The 19319-nt window shown below is 47.0% G+C and overlaps 1 protein-coding gene across 3 annotated transcripts in view; it reads right to left on the bottom strand.

Annotated features, from left to right (window-relative positions):
* The window catches only part of USP11 (ubiquitin specific peptidase 11), a 168419-nt gene that overhangs the window by 86375 nt on the left and 62725 nt on the right, over window positions 1–19319 (bottom strand). For all 3 annotated transcript variants that reach the window (XM_030193883.1, XM_030193882.1, XM_030193884.1), the window contains exon 9: window positions 10960–11118. In XM_030193883.1, coding sequence (XP_030049743.1) covers window positions 10960–11118 — 159 coding nt within the window. The remainder of the gene's footprint in view (window positions 1–10959; window positions 11119–19319) is intronic.

Below are 19319 nucleotides of genomic sequence, written 5' to 3'. Positions count from 1 at the left end.
TTTATTCTCATAAGTGGGGAATCCCTAGCATCCAGGCTCACCAAAAACAGAAAACTTTTGGTCAATTGGGTCTTGCAATGGCAAGAAAATAACACAGATTAACCTGAAACTATATACAGTCTGAATAGAGAGTGCAGCCTGGAACAGAACAAAACGGGCTTAGGAGGGTGGAGTTGGACTCTAGACCCCAAACAGATTCAGCGGCACCATCTACCCAAACCGATTGTCGCGTCAAGTATCCTGCTCAAAGCAGCAGTGTGATGTGAATGTGTACTGAAGACCACATCACAGCCTTGCAAATTTCTTCAATGGAGGCTGACCTCAAGTGGGCTACCAAAGCAGCCATGGCTCTGATATGACCCTTTAGGGCCAGCCCAGCCTGGGCACAAGTAAAGGAAATGCAAATCTGCCAGCCAATTAAAAATAGTGAGTTTCTCGATGGCAACCCCCATCCTGTTGGGATCAAAAGAAACAAAAAGTTGGCCAGACTTTCTGTGGGGCCTGGTCCGCTCCATGTACTAGGCCAATGCTCTCTTGAAATCCAGGTGTGCAAGCTGCTTTCGCCAGGATGGGCATGAGGTCAGGACAACAATGTTGGCAAGACAATCAACTGGTTCAGATGGAATTCAGACACCACCTTCAATAGGAACTTAGGGCAAGTGCACAGGACTACTCTGTTGTGATGATACTTGGTATAAGATGCATCCACCACTAAGGCCTGAAGCTCACTGACTCTACGAGCTGAAATAACTGCCACCAGGAAAACGACCTTCCCGGTCAAGTGCTTCAAATGGCAGGAATTCAGTGGCTCCAAAGGAGCTTTCATCAGCTGGGTGAGAACAACGTTGAGATCCCATGACACTGGTGGAGGTCTGACAGGAGGCTTTGACAAAAGTAAACCTCTCATGAAGCGAACAACTAGAGGCTGTCCAGAGATGGGCTTACCTTCTACACGTTGATCATAAACACTAATTGCACTAAGGTGAACCCTTATGGAGTTGGTCTTGGGACCAGACTCTGCTAGGTGTAGAAGGTATTCAAGCAGAGTCTGTATAGGGCAACCAAGGGGATCTAGGGCCTTGCTCTCACACCACACGGCAAACCTCCTCCATTTGAAAGAACAGCACTTCTTAGTGGAGTCTTTCCTGAAAGCCAGCAACACCTGGCATATACCGTCCCAAAAGACCCAAGGAAGCAAATTCTAAGCTCTCAACATTCAAGCTGTGAGAGCCAGAGACTGGAGGCTGGGATGTAGAAGGGACCCCTCGTTCTGAGGGTCAGAAAACACTCCAATCTCCACGGTTCTTTGGAGAATGACTCCAAAGGAACAGGGAACCAGGTCTGCCACGGCCAGTACGGTGCGATCAGAATCATGTTTTCCCGGTCTTGATTGAGTTTCAACAAAGTTTTCCCCACTAGAGGTATGGGAGGATACAGATACAGAAGACCTGTCCCTCAACTGAGGAGGAAGGCATTTGACGCTAGTCTGTCATGGCCTGAAGCCTAAAACAGAACTGAGGGACCTTGTGGTTGATCTGAGTGACAAAAAGATCCACCGAGGTAGTGCCCCACGCTCGGAAGATCTTGCAGGCTATGCCCATATTGAGAAACCACTTGTGTGGCTGCATTATCCTGCTCAGTCTGTCGGCCAGGATATTGTTTTTTTCTGCCAGATAAGTGTCTCAAAGGAACACGCCATGCTGGCGAGCCCAATGCCACATTCAGACGGCTTCCTGACACAGAGGGTATGATCCGGTGCCCCCTGCTTATTGGTGTAATATGTTGCAACCTTATTGTCTGCTTGAATGAGTACAATTTGATGAGACAGCCGATCTCTTAAAATCTATAGGCGTTCCAGATCGCCCAGAGCTCCAGGAGATTGATCTGAAGATTCATTTCCTGGGTGGACCAAACACCCTGGGTTTGAAGCCCACCTACATGAGCCCCCCCATCCCAGGAGAGATGCACCCGTTGTCAGCACTTTTTGTGGCTGAGGAATTTGGAATGGAAGTCTCAGAGTCAAATTGGATCGAATGATCCACCACTGAAGGGAGTGTACAAACTCTGGGGACACTTGGATCTTCAAGGCTCCTTATGGCTTGATACCACTGAGAAGCCAGGGTCCCCTGAGCTGATCTCATGTGAAGACATGTCATGGGTGTAACATACACCGTGGAAGCCATGTGGCCCAACAATCTCAACAACTGCCGAGCTGTGACCTGCTGAAAGGCTCGAATCTTGGAAGCGAGTGCAACAAGTGTGTCCACTCTCGTCTCCAGAAGGTAAGCTTGAACCTTCTGTGTATCAAGCAGGGCTCCTATGAATTCCAATTGCTGGACAAGGAGAAGATGGGACTTCGGGTAGTTTAAAACAAACCCTTGTAGCTCGAGCATCCAAATAGTCATTTGAATGGACTCCTGAGCTCCATCTGAAGAGTTGCTCTTCACCAGCAAATCATCAAGATATGGGAACACATGGACTCCCAGTCTCTGTAGTGATGCTACAACTACCACTAGACATTTGGTAAAGACCCTGGGAGCTGACACAAGGCCAAAAGGCAACACGTGATGTGTTCCCAGTCAAAATCAAAGATACTTCCGGTGGGTTGGAAGTATCGGGATGTGGGTATATGCATCCTTTAAGTCCAGAGAGCACAGACAATCATTTTGCTGAATCACTGGGAGAAGGGTGCCCAGGGAAACCATTCTGAACTTTTCTCGGACTAGGAATTTGTTCAGGGCCCTTAGGTCTAGGATGGGACACATCCCCCGTTTTCTTCTGTACAAGGAAGTACCTGGAATAGAATCCCCACCCTTCCTCCCCTGGTGGAATGGGCTAGACTGCATGGGCCTTCAGAAGGGTGGAGAGTTTCTATGCAAGTACCTGCCTGTGCTGAAAGCTGAACGAATGAGCTCTCAGTGGGCAATTTGCAGGTTTTTGATACCAATTGAGGGCGTATCCGAGATGGACTATTTGAAGAACCCACCAATCGGAGGTTATAAGAGGCCATCTTTCTTTAAAAAACTGCAGCCTCCCCCAACAGGCAAGACGTCTTGGATAGACACTTTTACTGCAGCTATGCTCTGTTGGAGCCCGTCAAAAGCTTGTCCCTTGTTTGACTGGGGAGCAGCAGGGGCCTTAAATGTACTCTGTTGACGTGAACAAACATGCTGGAGCTGAACCTGAACAAGCTGAGCCGAGGGGTTGTACCTATGCCTCTGATCGTAATAGGTACTCTTCCTTGGTTTGCTAAAAGTCCTCCTAGCTGAGGAGGTAGCTACAGAAGGTGCCCGGCGGGAGACAGAAGAGATGGTATTAGTATGTAAGATGTGGATTTAATTTGTTGCCTTTCCAAACCTTAGCTCAAGGTGAGTTACAATTCAGGCATAGTGGCTTATTTTGCTGCCCAACAGGGCTTAGACTTTAAGGAGGCAATAGCCAAAAACATCAGTACTAGTGCATGGCTACTTTTATCTGTATGTTGATTTACTGCTCAATGAAAACTGCCTGCAGAACTCGTACCCACTTCCTTTTTAGGTAATATTCTAGTTAATCAAAACTGTACATAATCTATATAAATAAAATTCCCCCTCAGACGTTCTGAAGCTCACTCCATCTGTCCTGAACTCCTGTCCTCCTGGTAGGCTAGGCTATTCGGACTACTCACCCTCAGTCTCAGCCAGGCCCATCTGGGCCGTAGGCCACGCCCCATCTGCACATAAAAAGCACACTCAACGTTCTAAAGCTCACTCTGAGGCTTCAACAGTTCGTATGTTCGAAGCTCTGTAACCATTTTTAAGCACACTACATCTCTGCCCCGCCCTGACCTATCAGAAAAGGGAGGAGTGTCACAGCTGCACCGCTCTGACCTATCAAAGGGAACTGAAACAGGAAAAGGGAGGCGCGTCACACCGAATGATGGACCTATCAGAGGGAAGTCAAATAGAAGGGAGGAGCGTCAGAGGCCAAGGGGACGACTGTATCTACGTCTCATAGGTTTCCTTGCTTTCTTTTCAGTATATTGCAGCTGCAGCCACTTAGGTAAGTCTAGCAAGCCTGTCAGCTACTGAATACAGAAAGCAAAAGATAACATGTGGGAACTTGCTCCATTTTGTTCTCTGGAATGCAGTGATTATTATACAAATGATCTTGCTTTCATTATTTTGGTAGGGGCTGCCTTCATGACTGTCCACAGTCCCCCCAGTCCTGACACCTGACAGGGGGGACAGGGAATGACACTCACTGTCTCACATACGCACTCGCACACACTCATTCTCACATACACATACGCTCTCTCACACACACACTCACACCCACTCTCTGTCACACACACACACTTGCACATTCTCACTCTCACAGTCACTCTCTCAAACATACACACTCCGCACAAAACCTTGCTAGCGCCCATTTCATTTCAGCCAGAAACGGGCCTTTTTTACTAGTGTTTAACTATTTGTTCCCAGGGCACCACCAGAGTCTGTGGGTTAAAAGCATGTACACATTGTGCAATGCACATACTTTTTACCTGCAGACACAGTAAGCAATACTTCTGCAGGTACAGAAAGGGATTTGAATATTATCTTTGAAGTTTGCACTTCAGGCAATGGAAGAAGTGATTTGCCTAAAATCACAAGCACATTGGTAAGTGAAGCAGAATTTGAACCCTGGATTCCTTGGTTTTCATCTTGTTGCTCTATCGATCCTGAAGAATTAACACAATTTTCTATATGAAATTAAAATTCATCTAGATACAACCGAGAGTTACAGACTTACCCTGCATCCTCCGGAGGAGGGCCACTGCTGATATGCCTCTTACTCTGCCATTGCCTGCTAAGTTTGAATGGTTCTACCTCCTCTGGACATCATTACTAGGGGCAGTCCCAGGGCCTTGAAAGAGCCATAGACAGTGACAAGCTCCAGAAGGAAGGTGCCAAAAGAGTGCACCTTCAGTAGCCCTGACAGACTGCACTGGACTTTTAAGATCGGACATCCTGAAGTAGACTCAGCTGTTGATTTAGCTGTGCAAGTAATGTGAGACTGCTGCAGCATGATGGAGAGGGAAGGGGAAGAAAAAGAAAAGTTCTCCTTGCATGATTAAGAAGGTTTGGATTCGGGGGATGCCATCTGAACTCCAACCTGTCCCTTGTCAATACCTCCATTAGCAATTCTTGTCTATTTCTCCTTGAATGGGACTGTCAGAATTAGGTGGAGAAAATCACTCTCACTGAGACTTTGGGTTCATTAAGACCAAACGGCCAAGTATTTCCAGGGAGCACAAAGAAGTTTTAAAAAGATAGATTAATAAATAGATTAATCTATCCCAGTAATTCAGAACAGCATTGGATAAAGTAACCCCAAAGACGCCCTGTCCATGCCAAGTCTGGATACAGTTTCCCTTCAACAAGATCAAGGGGAAAGTGGTTCACTCTTTCTTATTAAGTCACCTATGGTGACCTTAAGAGTTTTTCTCTATATCACCATCACTAAGATGGGTCAGATTTCCAGAAAATATTGATCAGAGATTGTTCTGTCCTCTGACAGCCTCACACTAGTTTATAATGTGATCCTAAAATATATTTAACTAGTAAAAAAGGCCCGTTTCTGTTTGTAAGGAAACGGGCGCTAGCAATGGTTTGTTTTTTTTTTTTTTTTTTTTGGTATCTGTAGAGTTGTTAGTAAAGTGTGTGTGTTTGAGTGTGTCACAGTGAGACACAGAGAGTGGAAAAGAGTGTGTGTATGTGTGACACAGATCTACAGTGTGCCAGAGTATGTGTCTGCGTGTGTGCATGACCCCCTCATTCTGTCAGATGTGCAGTTACCCCCACCTTTTGTGTTTGAAGTTCTGGGACCACAGGGGCGAGCAGTGAGTCTGAGTGTGAGTGTGTGAGAGTGTGTCTGTCTCTGTGTGTGTGTATTTGTGTGTGTGCATGACCCCTTCCTTCTGTCCGTGTTGCAGGGTCGTCCCCTCCCCCCATGTGTTTGTATTTTCAGTAACTTTTCCTTGTTTTAATCCTGCGATTGTGCTCTTTTGTCCATGCCCTCCATCCATCCATGTGTAACATTTGTCCTCTCACCTTTCCCTCTCATTCTGTTCTCTCCCCCCTCTCCATGTGTTTTTGTCTGTCTCCCCTTGAAGTTCCAGGCCCCTCTCTTTTCCTCCCCCCCCTCCCTGCATGTGAGAGAGAACATGTGTGTGTGTCAGACAGAGAGTGTGTGTGTTTGAGAGTGTGTGTCACACAAAGAGTGAAAGACTGTGTGTTGTGTGTGTGTGTATGACCCCTTCCTTCTGTCTGAGGTACAGGGTAGTTCCCCCCCCCCCCCCCTGGTTTTTCAGTTCCTTTTCTTTTTTTTTTTAAATCTCGTGATTGTGCTCTTTTTTTTTTTCCTGCCCTTTCTCTCCCATAAGTGTACCTGCTGTTAGGAAAGTTGGTCCGTCTGCTAGGCTTCAAGCAGCTTGCATTATAGTCGACCCCTGCTGATACGCTGGAGGCTGTGTCTTCACCTTTGTTTTTGTTTTGTTAGTGCGGGTCCAGAGGGCTGTTCAGCTTCCTGCTGCTTGCTGAGGTGCCCGGAGCCTGTGTGTTCACTTTTTTTTTTTGGTTAGTGCAGGACTGGAGGGCGATTCAGCTTCCTGCAGCTTGCAGTGTGGTCGAGGGCCCCTGCTGAGTTGCCCGGAGGCTCTCTCTTCACCCTTTTGGGTTTTTTTTTTTTTTGTTTGTTACTGTGGGTCTGGTGCCTTTTTTTTTCTTTTATTTTGCACGTGCCAGCAGCCAGTTCCTGCGTTCAGCTGTGTTTGTTGACGTCATTGAGTTCGATGCTGCCTAGTAGACCACCTGCTGAGGGAGCCACGGTCCCAAGCATTAGAACGTTGGAGGTGAGTTTTATTATATAGGATGCTTTTGCTGTTATTCTCACTTCTAAGGATTTTCATTGCTGCAGTTCTCACTGCAAAGATACGTGAGCAATGCATTGTGTGTAACGTAGTTCACAGGCAATGCAACCACACATGCCTGTCTGTATAAGAACTATTACCATTGGTTTGTGCTGCTGCCCAGACCTCCTCTCTTTCTCAGACAAGCTTGGCTCCTTTGTCTACCTGCTATCATTTCCTGGTCATTCTTACTATCTCTGTCCTGAGAGGTCAGCCAGGTACGACCTTTCCCTCCAATCGAGGGCTGTCCTCTAGGAACACCCCTTGCTACCCGATGGCAGGCTCTGTCCCCATTGGTATTTACCTCCTCCCCCCACTAGGCCTGTGTGAGCCTTCTTGACCTCCCTGTCTCTCTCATCATGAGGCATTCTCCATCTTGCTTCAGACAGCACTTGTCCTGTTTCACTCCTTGGAACGAACTTGATTTTTTACCTTGAATATATCTTCCTAATGAGATATTGCACTCTCCAGTCACCCAGCTCTGAGCTACTTCTACCTGTTCAACTATTTTCTCACCTCTGCAATAAAGCTGCCTCTCCTCAGATTTCTACCTCCAATCACTGATACAGCTCTCAGAATTAGAGTCTCTGTGCCCTAGGGCAACACTTCTGAACATCTGACTGTGAGTAAATTATCTGTATTTATTCAATAAAAGAAACAGCCAGAAAAGAAAGAGACTTCACGTGTGTTCTGGTGTGCCAAATTTATATTTCAAGATATTGAGACTTTACAGTTAACAAGTCTTAAGAGACTTGACAGAGATCTAATATGCAGGGCCACCGAGGGGGGGGGGGGGGGGGGGGGGAGGGGGACAAAATTCCCCGGGCCTTCAAGGGGGGCCCGGCGCTGCAGTCCCCTCCACCCGCCCGCCCCCCTCCGTTCACCACTGGGCCAGGCCCCCCTGAATTCAAATCATAGCGCCTCACCTCGACCGTGCTCCATGTGAAAGAAGCGCAGCAGCGGCAGTCTGCAGATCACCTCACTTCGGGCCTTCCCTCCCTGTGTCCCGCCCTTGCAGAAGTCCATGGCTTTACCTTCTCACTCAGAGATAAAGGAAAATTGGGAGGGAACATTTCCATTACAATGGGCCACACAAATGGTAACTTACCTGGGTGTCAGAATCCCAGTGGACCTACCCACACTTTACTCAATAAATATGGAATTTTTGAAAAATCGAGTGGCGGTAGCCCTACAGGGTTGGCAGTCTTTACCTATTTCCCTACTTGGATGGGTGGCACTATATAACATGGTTCTGTTCCCGACCTGGATAAGTGCTTTCCAAACACGACCCCTGTTTTTGTAATATAAAGACGAGAGATGGCTACATGGACAGCTAAACAAATTTCTTTGGCAAGGGAAGCGGCCCGCCTATCCATCTCGAGGGCATCGCTACCACAAAACAAAGGGGGCTTGGGACTATTGGATCTCTGCCTCTTTTCAGTGGCTGGCTGTATGCTCCATCTCTCGGACTGGTTTCGTACTCCCAATATTTCTCTAACACCCCCTCAGAGACCTGCTGGTTTGAACCCCAACACTTTGCTTACTGGCTTCAAGCCCCAGCGGGCCAGGCAGCAAACTTGGGTAAAGTTTCTCCCATTTTCCGACCCCTGCACCAGACGTGGAGATGGTTATGCAATTTTTTTTCTCTGAGCAATTCAGTTTCTCCCTTATTACCCATAAGAGGGAACCCCTCCTTCCCAGTGGGCAGCACTTCGAAGGTCTTTCAGAGATGGGCATCTCGAGGAATACAATATTTGTATCATGTGGTATCAAAGCAGGGTAAACTAATAGCCTTTTCGGACCATTGCAGGGAGTATAAACTGGACAAGCACGATATCTTTGCCTATATACAGCTAAGACATTATGTTCACTCTCTGCCAAGAAGCTCTCTGGCAACAGAAACTTGGGACTGCTATAACTCCATGCTTGGGTTTGATGCACAATCAATTATCCCTTTGAAATTTTTTCATTCGCACCTCAGAGACTCTACAAAGCAGTTTGACTATGAGAGGGTGACCCAGCAATCACCGCAGAGACCCAGGCAAAGGTATCGGCCTGCTTATCCGACATTGCTGCCTGGATGTCCAACCGCCACCTGAAACTGAACATGTCCAAGACTGAGCTTATCGTCTCTCCACCAAAACCCACTTCTCCTCTTCCTCCACTTTCTCAGTTGATAACACCCTCATCCTCCCCGTCTCATCTGCCCGCAACCTCTGAGTCATCTTTGACTCCTCTCTCTCCTTCTCTGCGCATATCCAGCAGATAGCCAAGACCTGTGGCTTCTTCCTCTTTAACATCAGCAAAATTCGCCCTTTCCTCTCTGAACACACCACCCGAACTCTCGTCCACGCTCTCATTACCTCTCGCCTGGACTACTACAACTTACTCCTCACCGGCCTCCCACTTAGCCATCTATCCCCCCTTCAGTCTGTTCAGAACTCTGCTGCACGTCTCATATTCCGCCAGAACCGATATACTCATATCATCCCTCTCCTCTCAGGTCACTTCACTGGCTTCCGATCAGATACCGCATTCAATTCAAGCTTCTCCTTCTTACCTACAAATGCACTCAGTCTGCTGCCCCTCACTATCTTTCTACCCTCATCTCCCCTTACGTTCCCGCCCGTAACCTCCGTTCACAGGATAAATCCCTCCTCTCAGTACCCTTCTCCACCACCGCCAACTCCAGGCTCCGCTCATTCTGCCTCGCCTCACCCTATGCTTGGAACAACCTTCCTGAACCCTTACGCCATGCCCCCTCCCTGCCCGTCTTCAAGTCTTTGCTTAAAGCTCACCTCTTCAATGCTGCGTTCGGCACCTAACCCTTGCCGTTCACTGAATCCAGACTGCCCCAATTTGACTGCCCCTATCGGACCGACCATTCACTTGTCTCTTAGATTGTAAGCTCTTTGAGCAGGGACTGTCTCTCTTTGTTAAATTGTACAGCGCTGCGTAACCCTAGTAGCGCTCTAGAAATGTTAAGTAGTAGTAATGGAATACGAACTTGGGCATTCACCTCTCTCAGGAACAAACTCCAACCAGTCTTATGAAGATATACCAACTGACTGAGAATGCCAGCTGGTGGGAGTTACAATTTAAGTTTACCTTCAGACTCCATATCTCTCCCCAAAGAGCCTTTCGAGCTACTCTACAAAATTGCCCCAAGTGTGAAGGTGGAGGAGCCCAATTGGGACACATGTTCTGGACATGCCCTCCAGTGAATGCGTTCTGGAAAGACTTGGCTCTATACGTAAAGGCTATGGAAGGTCACCTGGCACCACTCCCCGAAACAATTATTCAGCTGGTTCACACTTCCAGGAGGGTCTCCAGCAGGCTTGAGGACCTTCTTGGAGCGTTCAATCCTGATGGCAAAAAAAGCGTTTCTACGGCTATGGCTCAGCCCGGAAGCACCAACGGTGGCTCAATAGCGCTCACTGATGATCCACATGTGCTCGTTGGAGCAAAGGAGCAACCCGGACTTATACTGCAAGACATGGGCTCTATTTTGGGACTCTCTCACACCAGTAGCACGTAGTCAAACACTGAATTCCTGAAGGAGGTGGGAAGGGGGTGGGGAAGGAGGGGGTTGAAGAAGAGGGATATCATACCATGTGTTAGTCAAGTAAAAGAACTGTTTCCTTGTATCATTGATAAGTCAGTTAATGCAAGAAGTTATTTGTAACTTGACAAAAATGTTAATTAATAAACAAGATTTGACAAACAACAACAAAAAAGTAAGGATTCTAACAGGGCCAGAAGCAATTATATGAAAAACAAATGAGAGCCCAAAATGAAAAGATGAAATACATTGAAAAACAAAACACACTCAAAACAAAACGCTAAGAATGCTAGAAAAAGAATAACGTGCACAGAAAAACATGGGCCAAGACAGATATGAATCAATTGTGCATGCTCAATTAAGTACATAGAGTTCTATCCCCAGACTCCATTCATGACATAAGTCATTTGTGGGGACTACTATCCTGCTTCTCTCCTTGGAGAAACCACGTTTGTGTATCTCTTACCTCATCTGGCCTCCCCTCTGCATCTCTTTGTTCAATGTACTCTTTCTTCTTGACACGGTTCAAGTCCTCATGTAGGCCATCCAGCAGGAAAGAGAGCAGCTCCTGAGAGTCATGCTGCTGGTACCCCAGAAACTGGGAGGCAAAGTGACCCACCTTGGTCTGCAAAGGAAAAGACAGGAGTCAGGGCATGGAGCAAAACCCATTGCCTGCCTTTCATCACAACTGGCAAGGGAAGTAGGGATTTAGAGGTTTCTCATGAACCATATGATTCAAAGTCAATAACCCCTAGCCACCAGAGCTCTGTGCCATGGGGAATCGATTAGAAAAAATTCATTCATTCATGAAAGCTCTGATCTATGTCTGCTGTCTTCTGGCACCCTGTGTACTACTCTCCCAACTCTCCCTGACAACCTCAGAGAACAAAACCTTCAGAACTCCAAGGTGTGCCTAGATCCTCATCACTTTGTCCTTTTTTTTTTTTGTTTCTTTCTTACTTTTCATTCCTTGTCTTTCTGACTCTGTTGTCTTTGCTTCCTTTCTCATTAACCTCACTTGATCACCCCTCAACTCTCCTTGCTCTCTCCTCACCCATTATTCCTTCTTTCCTTCTCCATTGTCCCTTATTCTCTAGAGCTTTTGTTCTTGCACTATTTAGTATATGAACAACGCACTACTACTGTAAGCCAGCCACAGAGAGAAGCAGAAAGTATGTCTCTTCAATACGGAAGCTTCCTATTACTGTACAAGCTCTCATTGAAGGGTCCCATTGGAGGAGGCAGGCTGAGTAGTGCTAGAGGGAGCAATTAGACCTTACCTAATTGGCTTTCCTTTAGTCCCTCTCTACCGGCACAGATGGGTTACGCACTCCTACCAGCAGACAGAGACTGAGAATAAACTGAGCTACAAGTAAGCCTATAAGTGGGCTGTGCAGTCCCCCAAAAGACAGTCTACGCCTAGCAAAGCAGATGAGTCCTAAGCTAAAACATCAGAAAAAAAGGGAGAAGAAAATCTCTCAAATAATTAAAGCACTCAGCATGTGCCTCCGCCACCATGATCCCTTGACCACGGTTGTCTGAACTGCTGCTGCCCATGCACAGAAATTGGCTATATCAAACCCGGCCACCTCCGAAAAAGGGTGTTACGGGACACAAGCACACCACTCCTTTGAGGAGTCTAGTGTAATACTGTTCCTTTGTCTTTTTTTTTTTTCCATGAAAAGTAGGGAACTGTAAGAATGCATCAGAGAAGCACTTGGAAAAAAAAAAAAAAAAAGGTTATTTGTCAGACAGACCAACAGAACGCTAACTACTAAACCACAGAAACCACCTGGTAGGGGCCTGTGCCGGTCTAGAGAGACTAAAGGAAAGCCAATTAGCAGGTAAGATCTAATTGCTCCTTCCATAGCGTCCCTCTAGACCTGTATAGATAGGGAAATAACACAGCCCCTGGAGACCTGCTGTGAGCACACTGGCCCCAAAACTGTGCATCCTGATGAGCATACACATCTAACCAATGACACATAAAAGAATGAAGAGAAGACCAAGCTGCTGCTCTACAAATTTCCAATGGAGAGACCAATGAATGCTCTGCCCATGAAGACACTACAGCCTATGTAGAATGAGCCTTCAAGACAAAGGGAATAGGCTGCTTCTGAAGCAAATAGGCTGAGGCCACTGCCTCCTTTACCCACCGGGCAATAGTCGCCTTGGATGCAGTCTCACCTTTACGCGATCCCCCTAACAGCACAAAGAGCCGATCAAAGCGGCAAAACTCCTGAGACATGCAAATAATGATGGTGAACTCTGCAGATATGCAACCGGTGTAACAGCTGCTGCTCTTCCGAACCTTTCCTGTCACTCAGAACGGGTAAGGATACCTCCTGATTCAGAAGAAACGGAGAGACTACTTTAGGATGGAAGGAACCATCCGGAGAACTACCACTACCTTGTCTTTAAAGAACTGGAGGAAAGGATCTCTGCAGGACAGAGTCTGCAACTCCGACACATGCTGACCAGATGACAGGGCCACTAGAAGCACCATCTTCAAGGTCAAATCCTTCAGAGTACAACCCGACAAAGGCTCAAAAGGCACCAACACCAGTACACACAACTCAAGGTTAAGATCTACCCAAGCGAGAAGAGATGCTTCTTCTGCCACGGCCCTGCTCTTCGTACTGCCCTTATGATTGATGTAGGCTACTGCCATGACGTTGTCGGACATCATGCGTACCGCCTCACCTTGAAAAAGGGGCTGGAATGCAAGAATCGACAATCGGATCACTCTCAGTTCCAACATATTTATTGATGCACTTGTCTCTGGAAGGGACCACACGCCTTGAGCTACCTGTCTCAAACAGTGCGTTCCCCAGCCTGCCTTCCGTCGTCACCACTATCCACTGTGGAGAATCCAGACTTGTGCCCCCAGAAAGGTGGGCAGACACCAACCACCACCTCAGGCTACGTCACACCAGTCCCAGCAGTGGGAGCCGATCCTCCAGGGAGTTGGACTCAGGAGACCAGCAAGACAGAAGCACCAACTGCAAGGGTCTCATGTGCACCCTGACACACTGCACTACCTCCAATGAAGCCGCCATGGTATCTAGGACCTGAAGATACTCTTTGGTCCTTGGGCTCCGTGACTCCAACAAGGACTGGACCCGAGACTGCAGCTTTTAAATCCTGGTCTCTGGGAGAAAAACTGTGCCTGCTTTGGTATCGAAATGAACTTCCATATACTACAAGGACTCTGATGGCTGGAGGTGACTCCTGGCCAGATTGACTACCCAGCCCAACGACTGCAGAAGACATACCACTCGGGCCATGGCCCTGACACTATCCTGGTACGATTTCGCTCTGATGAGCCAGTCATCCAGATACAGATGCACTAATGTGCCTTCCTTGCACAATGCAGCTGCCACCATCACCATGACCTTTGAGAAGGTACGGGGAGCCATGGCCAACCCAAAAGGGAGTGCACAAAATTGATAATGGCCAACACAAAACTGTGAAGCAAAGGAAGTGCTCATCAGCCAGGTGCACAGGAATATGAAAGTATGCCTCTGTCAAGTCCAAAGAAGACAGGAACTCCCCAGGCTGGACAACCAGAATAACTGAGCACAATGTTTCCATGTGAAAAGAAAGCAACTGAAGAGCGTGATTGACTCCCTTGAGATCTAGAATAGGGCAGTAGGAACCTTCTTTCTTTGGTACCACAAAGTAGATGGAATAACAACCCCTGCCTTAGTCCAACTCCAGTAGGTAACCACAGCCTGTAAGGCCAACATCCGACGAAGTTTGGTGAACCACTCACGTTTTCCAAGGCGTGCAGCAAGGAGACACCATGAAAGCATCTGCCAAGGGATTGCCAAATTCCAACGTACAGCCATCTCGAACAACCTCGGGCATCCACTGATCCAAGGTAATCCGGGTCCACTCCTTGTAAAAGTCCCGCAGCCTTGCCCCTACAGGAACCAAGGACTTGACTCTTACACCTTCATTGGGCAGACCTTCTGGAGGCGACTGAGGGACCAGAATCCCAACTGCCCCAGCGCCCCCCCCTCGAAAGGACTGCACCCACTGAAAGAAACGACTATGCTGAGCCCTGCCTCCTCTACCAGGCTGGTAGCGACATGCCACAAAGAATCACGATCCTGTTCCGGGATGGGATACAGATGAACCATCAACCTTGCCACCCGGAAAGGGGCACTGGGGGAAGCCCACTGCACCTGTGACACCCCTGTCCTTCTGCATGGGAAATGACCAAAACGATTTGCATACACCATAAGAAGCGGGTCCACCACCCTGGGAGCCTTTGTCAAAGCCTCCTCAAACCGTAGCATCAATGACACTTGCAAAATGAGCTCCTGTAGCTCCTCGCTGTGAAATACACACACCACCGAGGGGTCCTCCCTCAGAGGTGGCTCCTCCTGCCAGGCCTCATTCTCCAGCGAATGCTCCTGGTTCTCGAGGTCCTCATCCTCAGAACAAGCAGGCAACATCTCAGACACCAGGGAGGCATATTCTGTAAGGTCCTCTTCATCCTCCCAAATCCCCCAATGACGCTGAGCCAGAGGAAAGGCAGCGGGCTCCATTTGCAGCACAGCTCCCTGTCGCTGAGCCTGACTGTTTCAAACAAAAGTCATTGTACATGGCCAAAATAAACTCCAGGGGGAAGTCCATGCCGGAAGCATTTGTGAGGGCCTGGTGAACCAGTAGTGCCCCAAGAGACAAAGCAGGCTCTAAATGTCCACCTTTTCACTGCTGCTTTTTAGCTCCTAGCCACTACTCAATTGCCCTCCCCTTGTCCCTTCCTTCCTTCTCACCCATTACTTTCCTCACCCGTAACTGTCCTGTCTGCCTGTATTATTTAGATTGTAAGCTCTTTTGAGCAGGGACTGTCTCTTTGTATCAGGTGTTCAGCGCTGCGTGCGTCTGGTAGCGCTATACAAATGCTAATAATAATAATAATAAAATATGGAGGGAGATAAAGTCTGACACACTGGGCAAGATGGCAGCGTTTCCCACCAAAACTGGCACACCCAAGTACAGGCCTGCCGAAGGACTGGAACCTGAAGCCAGCAGAAGAGAGCCTGACATGAAGTGTCAGAGCGTTCCGGAGTGAAGCAGAAGTTATACTGCGAAGCCACATCAACTCCTCGATGCTGACACACAGGGCAGCCTATCAGACGCTGCAACATGGCCGCCAAAGAAAAAAAAAACCCGTGGGAACACAGCGGCCCCCCACCAAGCAACACACCGACCCAGTGGGAAGGCAAGACTGGCAGCTGATTGGGCAGAACAACAAAACAGCGCGCAGCTTTTAAAAACTTTTTCAGCGTGTCTCTCTCTTCAGCTCCCCCCCTTTTTTTTTAAGAAGCTGAGAGGGACTCAAGACTTGGTCTGCCAGAAGACAGAGCCAGACAGCCGAGGCACAGCAATGGAATACCCCCACAGAAGGGAGCCACTGGGGGAAGGGCGGAGGGACCTCCCCCGGGGCAAGAGAGACCTGCACAGGCCTCAGCCCCTATCCAGCAGTCAGAGAGGCAGGGAAGAAACAAAGTTGCTTGCCCTTTTTTTTTTTTTTTAAATTCCAAACAGAAAGCAACCCCGGTAGTACTATCCAGCAACCAAAAAACCCAGGGTCACCAACTAACCAGACTGTAAAGGCTTACCACTGCTACTATCTGCTGAGACTGAGAACAGACTGGCTTTCAGAGAATTGCACAGCCCACTTACAGGCTTACTTGTAGCTCAGTTTGTTCTCAGTCTCCATCTGTGGTAGGAGTGCATAACCCATCTGTGCCGGTCTAGAGGGACACTATGGAACTTCCTGTTTTCAAAACTCTCAGGCCATTTGCACTGCTGTGTCCACATCAGCAAATCATATGACAACTGAACCGGTGACCATAAGTTTTGCAACTTGGGAGCAAGTGACCACAAACTAGAAACACAGAACTGCAGACACAATCTAAACTGGAATCCTCAAGAAGTCGGACCCCATTCAAAGCAAAACTGGAGGAAAAAAAAAAAAGGTACTTCCTCCTGAACTGTGCAAAACACAAAAGATAACAGGTATGCACATTTCCCAAAGGTGACAGAGGAAAAAAAAAAAAAAAAAAAAGACTTCCGCAAAAAGAACAAGCAAATGTATAATCCTTTAAAGAATCTTCACTAACCTTTTGTTTCCCATTGGTATAATTACTCACCACCATATATTTGTATACACTTATCCTACAATTTGCTATATTTCTACTGTCTATATTTTTCAGTGATTTTCAATTTGATATGCTGACATCCTCCTGGTAGATACAGTGAATACTGAAGAGGAAGCTGCTACACAGTACCCTAATATGGCAAAGCTCTAATGTTCTCTGTATCTCCACCTGTTGGTAGATGGGCATAACCCACAAGTCTCTTGATTGATCTGAGGGATGCTATGGAACTCCATTTGCTCACATGAGAATGGCCGAAACCAAAAAGGGTGTTGAATTCCCCTTAAGCCTTGGGCTGTATGCTGGGAGAAGGCAGGGCAATTTAAATAATACCCGTATCACATATTCTGACACTAATAATTCTTTGAAAATCTACACTTTTTGGGGATCTACATTATACATGCCAAGAGAAAATATTCATTCTCACAGACTTTTACACTAAATGTTTTTTTTGTTTGTTTTTTAGCATGTGTCCACTGTCAATTGGTTTTCAGGTCTTACATTGTGAAGTTCTTAACTATCTGCATGATCCTGAAGTTTCCTGTATATTAACAATTTGGTTCATACTGTGGCATACCAGTTAATATTCTATAAACTCATACACAAGATATAGCCTTTTATTATATTTGACAGCATCATGAGCTCTTTTGTTTCTCTATTTTTTGATCTATGCTTTTGGGTCTATTTTTTGTACAACTAAAAACAATATTCAGAATTTCAGGCTGGGATTCATTTTCAGCTCCATTCTCACATACCTATATCAATGAATTCCCCAAACAACCTAGTGCAGTATTTCCCAATCTTTTTGTGCCTGTGACCTCATGACTGCAGCCAAATAAAATTGTGTGACCCCCTGGAGGTGCAGAATAATGATGCACCTACAGAGAGCCCACTTAGGTTGTGACACCATTTGAGGACCTGGCTCACAGTTTGGGAAGCTCTGACCTAGTGCAAATCATTGGCCTTACAGATGAATCTGGAAAAGACCAAAATAATTTGACAGAAAAAGTAAAAAGAAAAATCTTCAACAAACTCAAAATATATCTAAATAATCAGAAAACAGCGCACACCCTGGACCAGAGCTGAACAAATCCTAGATGCCAAGTCACTGACACCCATGATTTAACCACACTGAAGTTTTTTCTGGCTGTTGCTGAATGGTGGTTTTCAGGCCTGCACTGTTCAGTGCTTGCTGAATTTGGTCTGTGTTGTTTCTGAATTCCCCAATTGGTTTGATGGCCTCAACTCTCGTATGGCCAGCGTGGGAGTTCAAACACCACACAGCTCAACCTCACTGAGAGCCACATAGCGCAGGCCTACATACCAATTCTTCAATGGCAACAGTGGCCAGGAAGAACCAAAATGGAGATAATCATTCACTTGGCAAATGTAAGGGATAGGCCACCGGAGAAGGCCATCAGAAGCCAAGAGTAGGCAGTAGAAAACCAATGGCAGCCAGCCTGGAAGAGATGGGAGGATGACTAGTTCAAACAACTGAGGGGTGAATGTAGCTGGCTGGGTAGGGTGTGGGAGGGAGGTGTCTGGCTTGCTTGAGAGGTGGGGGGATGGGGGGGGGGGAGGATTAGTTTGGATGTTGGTACTGGAGGAGATGGGCATACAGGAAGCAAGGAACATTAAGGGCCTGACTTAGTAAACTGTTTTATTCCCATAGACATTGCATGGGAGAACTGTCTTAGTAAATGATGCCCTAGAAGAGCCAAGGAAGACCTTGAAGGGAAGCACCCTATTTTTAGGTGCCACTAACTAAAACAGCTGTCATCCTTCCTGTCCCACCCCCTCACTGTTCATCAGCTTCAATGGGGGTGGTAGGGAGGTTGAGAAAGGTCTTAGCTGCTGACTCCTAGATCCAACGAAAATGTCAAGGCCTGCCAAAGATTATGCATATCTCTGCCTGACACTAAGTGTACCTGGGAGTATTAAGCTGGCTAATAAAGAGATATAAGGTGCAATAAACCTCTGGAGCAGTTACAGATCTCTAGTAAATCTTATTAAAATTATTCACTTGCATCTTTTGAGCAATTCTTCTTCCTGGGCATGAAATCTGGGGTCTATCATCAACCCAAAATTATACAGAAAAGGCCAGAGTTTCAACGAACTCTGCACTTCCAGTTCTGCAGAGATATTCCACAACCAAAATACTCCAACAAGTGCAGAGCTGAGCTGGGATGCTTCCCCTTACTGCTCAACATACAGAAATGAATATTCAAATTCTGGTGTCACCTCAGTAACAATGATACAAATTTCACAGTAACAGGCACCAGTCATTCCTATCCACACTGTCAATAATATATTCTAGTTGACCGTAATAGAGGGCATTTGCCTATAGAATAGCACTGTCCAAGGCAGTCTGTGTCAGCTTTTTGAACTTCATGCTTCTGAGCAAATAAGATCCTTTTGGGGGTTTACATCAAACATCCTCCCATTTCTAACCATAAGGTCCTATCATAATCCAACCAACTGCAACAGAAGCATGGTTACTAGAACATCTGATTTCTAATATCCTCTTGACCTTTCCAGATCCTGCCACACTGATTCCGTTAACATGAGGGGCATGTAAGCAGGGCAGGTTTTAGCAATTGCAGGGCCCTATGCAAACCAGTTCGGTGGGGCCCCCTGCCCCACCTAGCTC

The sequence above is a fragment of the Microcaecilia unicolor genome, chromosome 2, assembly GCF_901765095.1.
Source record: "Microcaecilia unicolor chromosome 2, aMicUni1.1, whole genome shotgun sequence".
NCBI classification, from domain to species: domain Eukaryota; kingdom Metazoa; phylum Chordata; class Amphibia; order Gymnophiona; family Siphonopidae; genus Microcaecilia; species Microcaecilia unicolor.
This window is presented reverse-complemented; position numbering and strand designations above follow the sequence as displayed.